The 16,136-nt window shown below is 42.6% G+C and overlaps 2 protein-coding genes and 1 long non-coding RNA gene across 4 annotated transcripts in view; 1 reads left to right on the plus strand and 2 right to left on the minus strand.

Moving 5' to 3' along the window:
* Window positions 1-1,878: 1,878 nt before the first annotated feature.
* Window positions 1,879-16,136, minus strand: part of LOC112142968 (proto-oncogene DBL) — a 27,614-nt gene continuing 13,356 nt past the window's right edge. Inside the window, exons 23-26 of one of the 2 annotated variants that reach the window (XM_024266680.2) lie at window positions 14,453-14,550; window positions 14,175-14,287; window positions 2,634-2,746; window positions 1,879-2,547 (exon numbers count right to left, since the gene is read on the minus strand). In XM_024266680.2, coding sequence (XP_024122448.1) covers window positions 2,466-2,547; window positions 2,634-2,746; window positions 14,175-14,287; window positions 14,453-14,550 — 406 coding nt within the window. In that variant the 3' untranslated portion in view covers window positions 1,879-2,465. Of the gene's footprint in view, window positions 2,548-2,633; window positions 2,747-14,174; window positions 14,288-14,452; window positions 14,626-16,136 lie in introns of both variants that reach the window. The other variant, XM_024266679.2, reaches the window with a different exon arrangement.
* Window positions 3,343-5,847, plus strand: LOC118599618. The gene is made up of 2 exons (XR_004949032.1): window positions 3,343-4,030; window positions 4,831-5,847. It is a non-coding gene; the product is annotated as an uncharacterized LOC118599618 (long non-coding RNA).
* On the minus strand, window positions 3,920-13,442 carry LOC112142969 (telomerase reverse transcriptase-like). Its single transcript, XM_024266682.2, is given in 4 exon segments — window positions 3,920-5,074; window positions 6,487-7,105; window positions 7,107-7,308; window positions 11,917-13,442. Coding segments are annotated over 4 exon segments (2,415 nt in total). The 5' UTR covers window positions 13,418-13,442; the 3' UTR covers window positions 3,920-4,981.

The following is a 16,136-nucleotide window of genomic DNA, read 5'->3' on the forward strand; positions in this document are numbered from 1 at the left end:
TTTCACGCGCTGTGATTGGATAATCGGAGAGTGTACTAGGAAGAGCCGGTAAACTGAATCCGTAGCGACCCTCACAGGCAAATAAATCGAATATAATAGCTGGTTTGTCAATCCACAATGGCTGAAGGAGGAGAAGAAATGGATTTGGTTGCAGACTTACTGTCAAAGCCGTTTTCAAGACGGACTTTTCAAGAAAAGCTGGACATTGTTAAGCGGGGTCGGGCAACTCCGAAGCTAGCAAGCCCCGTGTCCACTGCTTCTGTTGAACGGACATTCTCAGCCCTGAAGCGAATTAAAACTTATGCCAGAAATACGTCAGGGCAGGCTCGACTTTCAGCATTAGCTTCCATGGCGATAGAAAAGGACTTCTTGATGGAACTAAAACGCACGGATAATCTGCACGACAGAGTGATTGAAATCTTCTTGAGGATAGAAAGGATGGATTTTGTGTACAAATAATCCGGATTTTTGGTGAGTAAAATTTTGCTATATACCTAAATATTATTGCAATTTTATCAGGTTATTTTTTTATGCTTTTGGTGTGTGTGTGGCAGCTGTACCTGCAGTAGAAGTTTTATTGCCATAAAATAGTTATTGAGGGTTGGGTTGATTCAGATAGAGCACTACTGAAGGCCTAGGTGTGAAATGCACGGCCCGCCACTGATATCCGCTAAGTAGAGTAAGCAGGAAAAACTTGTATCATGTCTGTGTGAATACGCTTAGGTAGATTGGGTTTGCATTTTATTTCATGTCTTTTTTAACATGTTTTTAGAACTTTAGGGAGCTGAACTGAAGCAAAAATATAAATTAATTTGGTGTGAAATGCTTTTTTGCTAAAACAAAAAATGGTAACGCTTTTTCCCATCTTTTTTAAAGATCCACTCCGATTAAAAAAATGGTTTTGCTGTTTGTAACATGTTCTTGTGGCATTTTTCACATGGTGGGAGACAGGGGCGGACTTAACATTAGGCAAAGGTAGGCGATGGCCTGGGGCCCCCCAACACTCTGGGGCTCCAAGCTGAACACTCAATAAAAGTGGTTAAAATTTCTAAGTATTGAACTCTGTCATTAAAAAAATAGGTCCAGGAATTGTTTCAAATTTAACTAATTAATCGCAAACCTGGAAAAAATTTGTTGAGATAAATTATTTTTTTTAATTACAATATTTGCCATCCACTTATCATCTGTAAATAATCACAGTATGAAATCACGCACGAAATTATACATTTAGAACGTTTATTTTGAACCCTTCAACTACCAGAAATAAGAATTTCTCTCCTAAGAGCACTGATGTCCATTTGACATTTGACTAATGGGTTAACTGGTTCAATTAAGCAATTTTTAATCTGATTTTGTGTCATTTGTTCTTAATAAGAAGCAATTTATTAATAAATATGGACTAAAAATGTGTTTTTTCCAAGTAAAAACAATTTTTATTAAATACATTTCTTTAATATTTAAATGTGATTTTAGCTTTCAAATCCTCAAAACATTTAGATTATTGGCATTAATGCTGTGTAAAAGTTAAGCAGTGAGGAAGCCCAACCTTTAATTTCTATTTTTTTTCTTTATTTAAATCATTTTGAAACAGGAACAGATGAAAAAAATGCAGAAATTCGTTTATTTGTGACATTGAAAATATGCTGGGTGGACCACAGACTCACTAAATGAGCTCTTATTAACAGGGAGAAAAACGGGGGCGGGGTTGCTCTTGCCCTCCATGGCTAAAAAACGCATAATTATAATTAAAATAAAACTTAAAGCACTTTTAAAATATATCAAAAGATGATCGGAGTGGGACTTTAAAAAAAAAAAAAAAGCTTGGAACAAGGTCTTATTGTTCTTTTTATTAGTACATTCTTCCAGTAGTACCTTATCTTTTTGTTTTCTTTTTTAATGGAAATGCAGCAACTAAGTCGACCACTGCTCACATTTGTCACTGTGAAGTGGCGTAACCATGGCGATTTTTCCCACTCATGCTCTTACCACAAAGCTAGCAGCTGTAGCTAAAAGGAGGCTTCAATTACAACAATGCTGAGCGCTGATGCTAACGTAGCTCTATGCTGCTTTAGAAGTTTGGCACACAAATGATATGTTTATTTTCTGTGACATTTTTTACTAAGAAAATAGAAATTATACAAGTTTTCAAAGAAAAGTCTACTTTAAACGTACCAGCCACTCTTTACTGTTTCTGTCTGAAAAGGCTTTCATGTGCTTTAGTGCAGCCTTCTGAGCTCCTCTCTGGTGTTTACAGCCTTCTGAGGTGAAACTGCTGTTGTTGCTGTGCTTCAGCCTGAGCCAGCTGAGTCAGACGCCCACATTTAGTTAGCATGTCGATGGAATATGGAGGTCTGTGGGCGCAATGGGGTGTTGGAGCAACGAGCGGGCCAAATAAGTGACACAAGCAGAAAAAAGTGCACTCATCATAAGCACAGTGTCATCATCAGACTTCTTAAGGTTGCCTCTCAAAACGTCTCTCCCAGAATCCTGTGCAAATCTTCAGGGAGAACACGACCCTCTTCACCTCGACTGATATTCTTCACCATCCTGAAGTTACAGACACCATAAAAAAAACAATTATCCTTTTTGTAACATTTTAACAGACAGATTTTGTGATGAAAAGATTGTGTTACCACATTCCCGACGAGTCCTCATGCAGGAGTTGGATGACATCCCCACATTCGAAGCTGATGTCATCAGAGCTGGCCATGCTGCTCTCCACCATCACTCTGTACCTTCCAGCCACCTAAAGCAAAACACACAATCTTGTTCAATCGATCGCTCTTTGCTTTTTCCTGTGATTTTAAAGGGTAACCAAACAGGGACGTTGGAGGCTGACTCCACCCACTCTGCTATCATTACTGGAGCTCATGATGTGGGACTTAAATGGTTTGACCAATCATAAAATTCAACTGTAATACCTCGTTTCAACCTGTAGGGGTAAGCAAACAGGCGGTTTTTGACCATATTTTTAAGAATTAAAAGAGTTTATTTTAATTAGTCAAAAACAGACAGCACTTTTAAAGCCCCATTTATGCCAAAAAAAATGATTTGGATTTGGTAACCCCTTAACCATTGCAACACAAAAATTAACACACAAAACCTTTAGCATACTGTAACTTTTCAACCAAGAACATAAACTCCCGAGCTCAGGTGTTAAAGGGTGAATTGTGATCATTAATTAAATGAATCCCATTTTTTAGCCAACTGTAACCCATGGTTATTTTAGGCCCTAACCCATTGTTGCTTTGGAGCCAGAATAACTACTATAGTTGTTTCTAAGGCTGAATGTTCGCTAAAAGCTGTATTTTCCGATGGTCCTTAAACGCACCAAAGCCCTGCAGGTAGAAACGAAGGAAAAGAGTTGTCGCACATTTTATTTGTGAGAAGCCGAGCAGACAACCTGTGTAGACCAGCACGATTCGGGAGAAGAACTTTATTGAACAACTCAAGAGGGTTTTTCCTACGAACGTTTTGTTTTCCTTTGAACATCCTGGTGAGTTGGAGTTTTAATTTCCAGTTAAACTGTATGCACGTGCTGTAGGGAGACGGACATGTAGATTCAGATTATGCAAATGAGTGCATGTTGCCATAATAAATAAAAACAGGTCAGGATTTGTTTTTGGAGGAAATAATTGATTACCGTGTACCATGAGCTAGCATAGCTACATTTTTTTTAGCTTGCCACGTTGCACAAGTTAGCAGACCTGCACGTGGGGTGAAGTGAATTATCTTTTGTTACTTTTTGTGTGCAATTTATCTTGTTGCAGTTACATATATGAGGAATTATATTTTTTCATTTGTAAGTACACTCAGAACTTATTTGGAACCGTGTAAGTAAACATTTGTTTTAGCTATTTATTTTTTTATTTTGCAAATTCAGTAATTGTTCTGCACACTTGTGTGCAGACAGTTTTTCTTTTCTATGCTGGACTCTCCTTGAAGATCCAAAGTGCACCAACCGGGATTCTGCGCGGCTGAATTTCGGGAAATCTGGACATCTTGAATCGGAAGGTTAAGCAGGAGCGCGGTAACGGAATTGAATTGATTTTTGAGGATTCCCTTTTATTTTTTTCAAATTTTTTATCCTGAGATCTCAGAGAACAATTTTATTTTTTTATTTATTTAAAAAAGCTTTCAACATTTATTTCAGAGTTGGAACATAAACATCTCAACGTAAAGCTGTACATCAGTAGCTGAAGAATTAACAGTCAGTTTTACATTTTGGTTTTGAAGAAACCTCACAAAACTTTTATTAACTTCTAGATGAGGTTTGTTTGTTTATTTGGAACCCCATTAGCTTCCAGCGAGTGGTCGCTAGTCTTCCTGGGGTCCATAAGCATAAAAACACATTTTACAAGTTTCACATAAACTTTAAAGATTTCACAAAAATTTTAAACCCATTAATAACATCTACATATAAAAACTAAACATGTCAAAATAAAATCAAAGCAAATTTATTGTTGTATCCATCATTTAAATAATGCAACATTTCACACCAACAACATACATTTCATAAAAACAAACCATAAATCGTCCCAGTTCCTCACAGAAAAATACTTAACACATAATATAACATTCTTGAACTACATGAGGAACGTGGCTTCTAAAATTGGAATAACGAGAAGCTTGAAATCTGTCCGGATGTCTGTGACCTCTTTGTGTTTCCCTGTAACCTCATGGACTGAATGTTATGTCCCACACCAGTTTCAGGTGGCAGTGTTTACACTTAAACAGAGAAGTTGTACTAACACATCTGATATCCATCAGCAAACATGTTCTCAAATTCTGATTTTGATTGGTTCCTAACATCCTCTTTCTTGTCTTTAGGAACTGTTCCCTCACACTGAGGTGAAGAACTATCCGGACTGGGTGTTCGCCATCATCATCCTCCTCTGCATCGTTCCTGTGGTTGTGGTCAGACTGATTCGCTCTAGAGTCAAAAGGTCATCCACTGCAGCCAACCTGAACCCCTGTGGAGTTACATCTGCAGGAAATCCAGCAGAGCCCCGGGGTTAGAGGCCTGTTGGACCCTGGCAAGCCTCAGGTCTAGAAGCCTCTCCAGGTGGCGCTTCTGTAACGGATGTGAACTTTCACCTCCGTCCATACAGAAACTCACGGCACTGGGTAGTTTGACAGCTTTACTCTGGTCTGTAACGGGCATAAAACAAAATTTTACAATTTGTTCCCACCGGCAGTAACACATCTGGCTCCCCTCTGCAGCTCTCTCTGCTCTGCGAAGGCCAAAAATCATAACATTACAGTTATTAATTACATTTTTTTTTCCAGAAATTACATTCAGTAAACTCTAATAATTAATATATTCTATAAATGACAGCAATTGTTATTATTTTTTCTTATTGAATGTATACTGTTGTTTGACTATTGCTCAGTTTGTTTCTTTAAATGGCACTACAGCGCCTCCCTGTGGATGCTTTTGTAACGTGCGCAACAATTTCATTTTTTTCCATTGGAGCACGTATCTGTTTTTCTTTGCTGGTACACTCAAGGACCGTACACTTGGATGGAGTCTACAGTTAATTTTTTTGTAGATCGCACCCCTTTGTAAGCGGAATGAGGTAAAATACAGATACAATGTTTTGTTTTTGTATTTCTTGAAGTGAATGTAAATTTGTTTATTTTAATTTATGAAATATGTTTGACAGTTCTTTTATTTGTGACGCAGTTTCCCAATGTTAACTGACACATTTTTTGTGTATTGAGGAAACTTTGTTATATGTATAAGTGAAACTGAAAATGTCTTTGTTGTATTGTTTAGTTTTCACGGTGCACAACTACTTTGGATGGTTACATCAAAGAGACCAATAAAGTACGCACTTGTTTGAAGCTCAACGCATCTCGTTTATGAACACAAGGGGGCCGCTACATATTCAACTGTGTATGAACAAAAAAAATAATAATTAAAACATGTAAAATTATAGAGGTGAATTATCAAATTTTTAAGCTCTATATGTATAAATTAAATACACATACCTGTAACAGGCATAAAACAAAAATGTACAATTTGTTCCCACCGGCAGTGACACATCTGGCTCCCTACAAGATCGAAATAAAAATGTAAAATGGCTGCTTTTCGTCGACAGTCTTTTATAGGCCACGTGCACCTGTTTGCTAGCCAAAAGAAATTTTCCACTTGTACAAAATGCAATAAACTTAAAATACATGAACACAAAACTAGGCAAAAATTATATATTCATAATTTTTGTAACAGCTATTTGAATAACAGACCGAAACAGTATGCTAAATAACCCACACAATATGAGAAGATTGCAAGATGTTCGGGAAAACGTGGCTTACCCTCCGCAGCTCTCTCTGGTCTGCGAGGGCGGGGGTGTGGCCACCTAGCTCAACACTAGCAGGAGCACATCCGGTTTTTCAAAATAAAATACCAAAAACGATACATTTCACACAATAAAGAAAATAAACGGAAAACTGAAATAAAATTGTTGCCAGAGCATTTTTAACTTCGTTACACTTGCATTTGTCCAGGTGTGGCAGCAGGTCTCTGTAGACGGGTCGGTGTTTGGACAGAACCAGCAGGAAGCACAGACAGAAGAGAAGCTTCACGGCCTCGTACTGAATGCTGCCCGTCTGAGCTTTGTCCCCTAGAACCAACCCTCTGTTGCAACGCCTGATGAGAGTGTCGGCATAACGCACCATGTCCCAGATCATCTGCAGGAAGTAACTAGGGTTGTTAGCGACCGTCTGACTGAAGGGTAAACTCTGAGCGCAGACATGGAACCTGCAGGAGTGCAGCAGCACCAGCTTGTAGATGTTCTTGTAAACTGACTCCTGAGAATTCGTCTTCAAGTCCAAAAACAAAGGATGGCATTTCAGTCTGAGGATGGACATCAGCTTCCTCCTCATCTGCTGTCCTGCTAAGTGGGTGGAGCCTAGCGTGAGGCTGTAGCGCAGAGAGAGGCCTGCGTAGCTGGAATAGTCTTTATAGACATCCAATGACTGGGTGTCCAGCAGAAGGCCACACCATGGGAAGAGGCAGTGAGAAGGCAGCACACGAACATCAGTGAAAGCGTCGCCGAACTCAGACGCCTGAAAGTTGACCACTACCTTTTGCGGGTTGGCAAACTCCAGCCAGCAAGACCCTGAGAAAGGTGTGTGCTTGGTTGAGGTCTGGGGTGATGAGGAGGAAGTCATCAACCAGCCCCATCAAACACCTGCTGTTTTTGGTAAGGTCTCTGAAGAGGACCCTCTCCATGTGACCGTAGCACAGACAGCATAGCAGACTGGACACCACCGAGCCCTGAGGAATCCCTCCGCACTGACGGTGTGGTATTATGTGTGCCGTGACCAAGGATTATGAAATCTCTCGTAGCTTTCCAACTGTAGCTTTATTAACTCACAACAATAGCTCATGCCCTCCGTCTGCATACAAGTCCATCCTCTAAAAGCTTCCACCCTTTCTCGCTGTTCACCACCACATCAGCTCCTACCCAAATGCCCTCACTACATCTCCCTCCTTTTAGCTTAGAGTTTGTTTCTTCTTATTTATCTCAGAACAGTTTAACCGTAAACTACTGAAGCTTGCATTCATTAATTGTAAATAATTTCTTCAATAAACATTACAGTAGTTTTCAACAATGCTGCACAATCTTTCTTCGCTAAACATTATATTACTTTATTTTAATAATACTTCACAATCTCTTTTTCCTTTTTTTACATCCTTTTTTTTTAGAAATGAACATATCTAAGGGTGACAACCTGTGTCCCCAAAACTGTGCAGGGATTATTGTGCCCTGTGAACCACAGTTTCCTAAGCTGAACAGTTTTTTTAAGTCCAGTCTCTGCAGGGTGCGAACAACCCGCCCCGATCGTGTAACCGTTGGGCCCTCAGGAATCACTCTGATGTGAGATCTGTTTCTCCTGAAGCGTCCAGATGGCATGTCGATGACATAGGAACGTGGGGTGTTGGCTGAACTGCTAACTGTTCCCGGGCTGTTGGTGTTCTTCACCCAGACCTGTTGCCCCGGTCTGAGCTCTTGTTTTGTTTGAGCTTAGTGTCTTTTGTTGAACCAGGAAGCTTGTTTCTGGTCCTGGTCCTTGCTCCAGAAAAGTAGAAGATTCGGCCACTTTGGTTTGAGTTTCTCTTCACTGACGGGCAATGGTGTCCTGATGTTACGACCCATCAGCAGCTGTGCAGGTGAGGAGCCATGCGCCAATGGTGTGGCTCTGTATGCCATGAGAGCCTTGTGCGGATCTTCCCCCTTCTTCAGAAGAGCCTTGATAGTCTTCACAGCCCTCTCCGCTTCCCCGTTGCTTTGAGGGTAGTGGGGATTCGTGGTCACGATGCTGAAATCATAGTCTTTTGCAAATGCTGCAAATTCAGCTGCTGAAAACTGAGGTCCGTTATCTGTTATAAGGGTTTCAGGAACTCCCTGCCGTGCAAAAATGGCCTTTAGTTTGTTTATCACTGGGACTGCAGTAGTAGAGGTAAGGTTTGCAACTTCGATGTATCGGGAAAAATAATCCACAACTAACAGGTACATGGCACGATTCCACTGGAAGGGATCAGCTGCTACGCGCTGCCATGGCCTGCTAGGGAGTTGTGTTGTCATGAGAGGTTCTAGTGCAACGTGAACCTACCGTGCGCACACTGTGCAGTTTTCAACTTTGGCTTTGATTTGTTTGGTCAAACCTGGCCACCAAATGGACTGTTGTGCTCTGGCAATGCATTTTGTCATGCCTTGGTGACCTTCATGCACCATTTTCAGCATTTCCTCCTGCATGTTGACTGGAATGACAAGTCTTTCACTTTTCATTAATAATCCATCTGCAATGAGCAGGTCTTGATGGTACTGCCAGTACACTTGAAGCTCAGGTGGAAGTGCTTTCCTGCTGGTAGGCCATCCTGTTTGTACTAAGTTTTTCAGTTTTTGGCATGTAATGTCCATTTCCTGCGCCTTTCTGATTTGTGCTAGTTTGCTTTCAGATGCTGGTAACTGTTGCAAAATCTGGTTAACAGAGACACAAACATCTTCTTCCAACTGCTTATCCTGGATTGTGGGCGGAGCTTGGATGGGTGCCCTGGACAATGTATCTGCAGTAATTAAATTCTTTCCTGGAACGTGTTCGATTCTGTATGTGATACGGAGTAGTCGCAACCTAAATCTCAGAATACGAGCTGGTAAGTCATCAAGAGCTCTGCTGCCAAGTAAGGAAATCAGAGGCTTATGATCAGTTTGGATCAAAAAGTCCATCCCTACCAGGTAAGACTGAAACCGCCACAGGCCCAGGTCAGAGCGAGTGCCTCCTTTTCGATTTGTGCATATCTGCGCTCTGCATTTGTTATGCTGCGTAAAATGAAGGCCACAGAACGCCATTCACCCGTTGGTTGCTTCTGGGACAAGACTCCTCCTAATCCAAAAGAGGATGCATCTGCTGCAATTTTGGTCTCTCTGTTTAGGCAATACTGGGCGAGAACTGCTGGTGCGCTCAGTTCCTTGCGTAGCTCATCAAATGCACGCTGTTGTGCTGTTCCCCACTCCCAGTTGGTGTCTGCCTTGAGGAGCCCTCTTAACGGCTGTGTGAGTTCAGCGACACGTGGGGAGCACTTTCCAACATAGTTCACCATTCCCACAAATCTTTTCACATCAGCAGCATCTTTTGGTGTAGGCATCTCCTTGATCACTCGGATTTTCCTTGGGTCTGCTTCAATCCCCTGTGCTGAGACAATGTGACCAAGAAACATGACTTTTTCCACTGCAAACTGGCACTTATCATTGTTGAGAGTCAACCCTTCCTGCTGAAAACGCTCCAACACTCGGTGCAGTCTTTGATCATGCTGTTCCCGAGTGGACCTGAACACTAGTATGTCATCTGCGTGACACGCAGTTCCGTCCAGACCTGACAGCATTTGGGTCAGTCTCTTGAAAGTGTTCAGGTGCGGATGATATTCTGAACGGCAATCTCTTGTAACAGTACCGTCCAAACGGGGTGATGAATGTGGTTAAAGGGACAGACTGAGGGTGTAGAGGTACTTGCCAAAACCCCGCTGTAGCATCCAGTTTTGTGAAGACTGTTGCTCCTGCGAACTTGACCAACGTCTCATCCACAGCTGGCAGTATGTGGCGTTCTCTGCAAACATATTCGTTTAGGTGAGTCATGTCTGAACAGATCCTGACCTTTTCATTGGGCTTGGGGCGACTACCATCTCAGCGCACCACTCTGTTGGTTCCTCAATGGCTTCGATCACTCCCATTTTCTCCATTCTCTCCAACTCTGCTTTTACTTTGTCATATAATGGCAGTGGAACTCGTCGAGGCAGTGACAATGCATAGGGTTTGGCACTTTCTTTGAGTTTTATCTTGTACTCCCCTTTCAAGAATCCCAGTCCTGTGAACACTTTGGGGTACATTTTTTTCATGTCATCCTCAAGTTCTTTAACGCTGTCTACGAGGTGCAGCAGACCTAATGCTGAGATGGCTGGAGGGCCCAGCAGAGGGGTGGACAGTATCTGTATGACATACACTGGCTGTGTTGTTGTTCTGTCTTTGTATTTCATCACTCATTTACTTTCAGGGCTTCTCCACCAGGACCACACAGGCTTTTTTCTGCTTTGGCGAGCTGGCCGTGTAGATCTTTTGAGTAGTTGGCAGCTGGTATCACAGTCACATCTGCTCCTGTATCCAGTTTGAAAATTACATTTTTGCCATTCACTTCAACTGTTTTTTTTCCAATTACTGGGATGTGTTCCAGCCGAAACTGCTCCCAGAAACAGTGTTGTCATCATTTTCAACTACTGCTCCGATTCTGCTCGGTCTGCACACTGCTGCAAAATGTCCCTTTTTCTGACATTTCCTGCACATGGCGTCACGTGCTCCACAGGTGATTTTGGAGTGTGCAGGTGACTTGCCACAGCGCCCGCAGTTCTTGTATCCTCTTTGATTTTCACTCTGATTGTTTGTGTTGAACGTTTTTCGTGCCTGATATTCTTTAAATGTCTTTTTCTTAAACTTTAATGCATCCACATTTGATTCCTTCGCGTCCTTGCTATTTGTTTCTCTAACAACAGGTTGTTGTTTCTTTATCTCTTCATGCTGTCTTATTTGTTGCACTGCCTTTTCCAGTATTAATCCACTATCCATCTGCAGCTTTTCTGACAGACTTTGGTAATGTGTTCCCACCACCAGCCTATCTCTTATCATTTCATGCTGCAGTGGCCTGTACTGGCAGTTTTCTGCTAACTTGTAGACTGCAGCTATGAAGGACTCAGCTGACTCCCCTGGTTCTTGGCTTCTTTTGTTAAAATGTGCTCTCTCATAAATGACATTTTGCTTTCCAATAAAGTGTTTATCAAAGGCTTCTTTGACACTCTTGTATTTTTTTTTGTTCATCGTCACTCAACCCGAGCGTGCTCAGAATATCATCTGCTTTATTGCCCATTGCGTACACTAAGGAGTTAACTTGGTACCTTTCGTCCTTGGCATCCAGTCCTGCTGCAACATGAAACCTTTCGAAACGGCGGATCCAATTGGGCCATAAGGAGTGGTCACCAAAGTTAAAATTTTCAGGTGGGTTGATCGAAAACAGGGAATCCATCTTCTTTTTCCGTTCTCCGGACTCACGTAGTTCGCGCCGTTAGCTTGATAGCCTTGGTTAGCTTCACCCGGCTAGCGCTACAAAACTGCTGATTTTTGCAGACGTCGTCTTCTGATCTCCCCTGAGACGGGCTTCTTCACTTTTGACACCATGTGGTATTATGTGTGCCGTGACCAAGGATTATGGAGTCTCTCTAGCTTTCCAACTGTAGCTTTATTAACTCACAACAATAGCTCATGTCCTCCGGCTGCATACAAGTCCATCCTCTAAAAGCTTCCCCCCTTTCTTGCTGTTCACCACCACATCAGTTCCTACCCAAATGCCCTCACTACAGACGGTACGTCTTGTTTTCATACTGGACGACGGTGCCGGAGAGCATCTGCATGAAGACCTGCACGGCGTCTTTGCCTTGAAGGTTTGAGGTGGACGCCTGCTCCACCAGGACAGAGTGATGGACATTGCTGCTCTGCTGGAGGGCCATCGTGAAGTTCTCCATGGTGCTGGATCCCAGGTCACCCTCAGAGAAATCCACCTGTTTGGCGAAGGCTTTCTTCACGTCTTCCTGGGAATCCCTCCAGATCTTAGCGTAGTGGCGGATGGCAAAGACTTGTTCTTGGATGGGGGACAAAGCCTCACTCATCACCTGCTTGAGTTTGTCATGCGGCAGGCTCTCGTAGGCTCCGCTCACATCCACCTTTACAAAGTAGAGCTGCTGTGGTTTGGCCTTCTGGGCTGGAGCCAGAGAGGACAGCACTTTGTGGATGTCAGTCAGGCCCCACACAGTGGAGCCCAGGAGGGACGGCATGGAGCGCACACAGGCCTGCAGCAGGTCCATCAGGTCCCGGATGCACCAGTGGTGAAGCCTGGTATTTAAGTCTGCCCTGATGACCCGAGTGATGGGTCTCATCCCGTCTGTCTTGGGAATGAAGCGAAGTTGGGAGATGATGGTGTCTTTGGGGAGGGATGCCACCTGATCTGGAGTCAGCTCCTCCATCTGGCCTTTAGCGACGTGACCTCTGAAAGCCAAATCCTGGAGTTCGTTCCAGACCTCCTGCCTGTACAACCTGATGGTGCTCTTCTGCCCTACGCTATCAGTGGCGTAGAAGCAGGCCCGGACCAGGCCCACAACAAAGCCATCCAGAAGCTAGGTCAGAAACAGACTTAGGATCTGCATCCGGTAGGTCAGCTCACTGGGCAGGAAGCGGCCTGTCCTGCGGAGCTTCAGCCAATCACAGTCCATCACCTTCATCTTCCACATCAGCTCCGCCACTGAGACTCTCTCAAACTTGCCGTTCTTCAGGAAGCATCTGACTTTGGTGAAGAATTGGAGCCGGTTGTGGTCGGAGACCCACAGCTCCTCGGGGACGACGGTGATGAGGCATGCCCTGACGAACAGGTAGACCCGGTGCGGGTCGCAGTGCGGACGGATGAGCAAGCTCGGCTGCCCCCGGGCGGCACGGCTCTCCTCAACCAGCGGACACATCCTCTGCAAGACTCTGGTGTAGGGACACTTCCTGTGTCTCTGCAGCAGCTGACCAAAAACTGGCACCATTCTGAAAAAACGCAGCCGGAGCTTCTTTGGATCCCTCGTCTGTTCGTCTAAATACGGCAGAGCCTGAAAGAAGACCAGCCTCACTAAATCCTGCCCTTGTAACCGCCTGAGTCCAGCGGCAGTCTGCTTCTTCCTGTTCAGACAGAAGCCTTGCATGCCTTGGCCTCCATAAAGGAGCCCCATAGTGCGGATAAAACACTGAGAGGACGGCAAAGGCGGGAACGCGCCCGATCTCCAGCTGGGATCCCCCTCCAAAGGCAGAGAGGCCGCTGACGTTTCAGGAGGCATTTTGAGAGAAGCTTTATCGTTTTCTGAAACGGTCGACTCAACAAGGACGGCTTCAGAGCAGACATGCTGACTGCTCTCTTCATGATGTGTGTCACACCTCTTTTTACTTGACTCCTCCTCCTCAGGTTCCCTTTTTCTTTTCCTTGAGCTGTTTTTGCTGAATGCGAGTTAGTGTTCTTATTCAAGTTGGAGGGTTTTTTTTCCAGCCAATCTCCTACAAACCTAGAAATCAGACCTAAAGTATTAGAAACCCTGAATGTAGAAATTGTAGATTAAGATACCCCTGCTTATCCCGGCTTTAAGGGTTACACAACAAATATTAAATCTGGAAAATTCTGTCCGTTTAGCTACTCAAAATGAAAGAAAATCAACTTTTAGAAAATATTTTGAGGCTTTAGTTCATTAAAAGAAAGGAGATTTTCATATTTTTATAAAAACCTCAAGTTCCGTTAATTAGCCGAGTCTTTGAAATGCGATAAGAATAGAGAAGGACAGTCGTTGAAAGGATTTATCAAGTAAACATGTCTTGTTTCCCCACCAAACTGTCAGTTCTGTCAAAAGTGCTCAAAGCCCAATGGAAGAACTGTCAAAAATTGATCCCATCATGCAACAGGAGAAAAAAAAAAACAGACTTAAGCGTTGTCGTGCTCTGATCACATTTTTTACACCCACTTCTCTTTGTGTTCATAATATGTCTTTACATGACAAAATTAAGTTTTTCCGCACGTCTTAACCCGTTTGATTAACGTGGTCTTACTAGTGGGGCAGGCTGATCCTCTTCCTCTGAGTCTGATAGGGCAGAGAGGTCTGTAGAGCCCCAGTCCTCCAGGCCCTCACAGATCGCCACTGAGTGAGCGGTGACAGGCCAGCCTGCAGATGACAGACAGTTCTGCAGGTCAACAAAATCAACCCACTAAAGCCTGGATTCTTTCTAAAGGAAAACCTGTAAAAACTGGACATTTTAACTACAATCGTAGGAATCTTCACGCAACAGAAAATGTCAGATCAAAATACATCATTAAATCTGTGACTCACTACGTCGCGGTGAACGGACCACGGGCTCGGAATGGGTGGGGCTTGAGAACGTCGACTCCTCCTCTCTAAACCTGTGAGAGTGACTTGTGGTAGAGGAGCTGTGAGGAACAGGGAGACACGCTGAGCAGCCTCCCACCGACGGGCCGTCCCATGAAACACACACCTCTGATGCACTGAACAGCATCACCACGGAAACAAAAAGATACGAGCACAACAAACAGAACGAACAACAGCATTCACTGTGTCACAAACCAGCTGGTACCTCATCCACATTCAGTTCACTAAAGGTGCATTCCACTATATCTAACATCCTGAAAGAGAATCAGCTAAATTATCATAAATCATAAAAATTGAAATATTGACTAAGACAAAAAAGGATTACTTGCAAACAATTAATTTTGATAGTCTGTGGTTCTATATTTCAATGTTATTTTTCTATTTAAAACTGATGGAAATTAAAAAGAAAAAAATGTAACAAGCTTTCTCATTAAAAATGAACCATTGTGTTATTAACTGACAACAATAAAAGTCAAACAATCATCAAACTCATAACATGCAAGCATGCAACAAAAAAATCATATTTTATTCACTGTAACTCCACAAAAACACAATGAAAAGTTGCAGTTGACAAGCTTTTAAAAGCATTTATTTAATAGCACTGACAGGTTTTTGGGTTTCCCTGCTTAAATACTGAATCAACTGATTTCAATTCACAATTTTTTTCGATTTTTTTTACAGTTATCTGCCAAATTATTAATTTAAAAATTACATTTTAGTTGTAAAAAATGCATTATTTCACATAATGGTGATTTTAACAAAAAAGGCAAACGTTTGATTAATAACAATAAAAAAATGCATATATAAAAAAATATTTAAAAATATATACAAAAAACTGCTTTAAAAGTACATTTTACTTGATTAAACATATTTTTCATATCCAAATTGTCATTAAATCATAAGCAGTTTAACCTAGAACACATTCCCTATAAAAAGTTACACCGTCACTTCTGCTTAGTCATTTTTACCCAATATAATATACCAGAGGGCTGCACGGTGGCGCTAGTGGTTAGCGCTCTCGCCTCTCAGCGAGAAGGCCCCGGTTCGAATCCCGGCTGGGACCTTTCTGTGTGGAGTTTGCATGTTCTCCCCGTGCATGCGTGGGTTTTCACCGGGGACTCCAGCTTCCTCCCACCGTCCGAAAACATGCTTCATAGGTTAATTGGTGACTCTAAATTGCCCCTAGGTGTGAATGTGAGAGTGGATGTGTGTGATTGAGGCCCTGCGACAGACTGGCGACCTGTCCAGGGTGTACCCCGCCTTTCGCCCATCAGTAGCCGGGATAGGCTCCGGCACCCCCGCGACCCCGAAAGGGATGAAGCGGTCAAGAAGATGGATGGATGGATAATATACCAGATAGAAAGTATTTGTCATAAAAATAAATCAAAATATTACTACAAATGATAAATTAGAGTAATTTTCTTTAATTTTCAACTGTGGTATTTGTAACAAAATTGAAAATAAAAACATAGGAAGATCCTAAAAACATGCTTGAAAATTACTGAAAAATTTGTAATTTGAGAACAAAAAATTCCTAAAAAATTAATGATACTGGAAACTTAGCCTTTGGTCCACCCATTCCTGGGACATGTGAGACTTTACTCAGGGACCCATGAGGAAAATACAA

Source organism: Oryzias melastigma, linkage group LG14 (genome assembly GCF_002922805.2).
Source record: "Oryzias melastigma strain HK-1 linkage group LG14, ASM292280v2, whole genome shotgun sequence".
Lineage (NCBI taxonomy): Eukaryota > Metazoa > Chordata > Actinopteri > Beloniformes > Adrianichthyidae > Oryzias > Oryzias melastigma.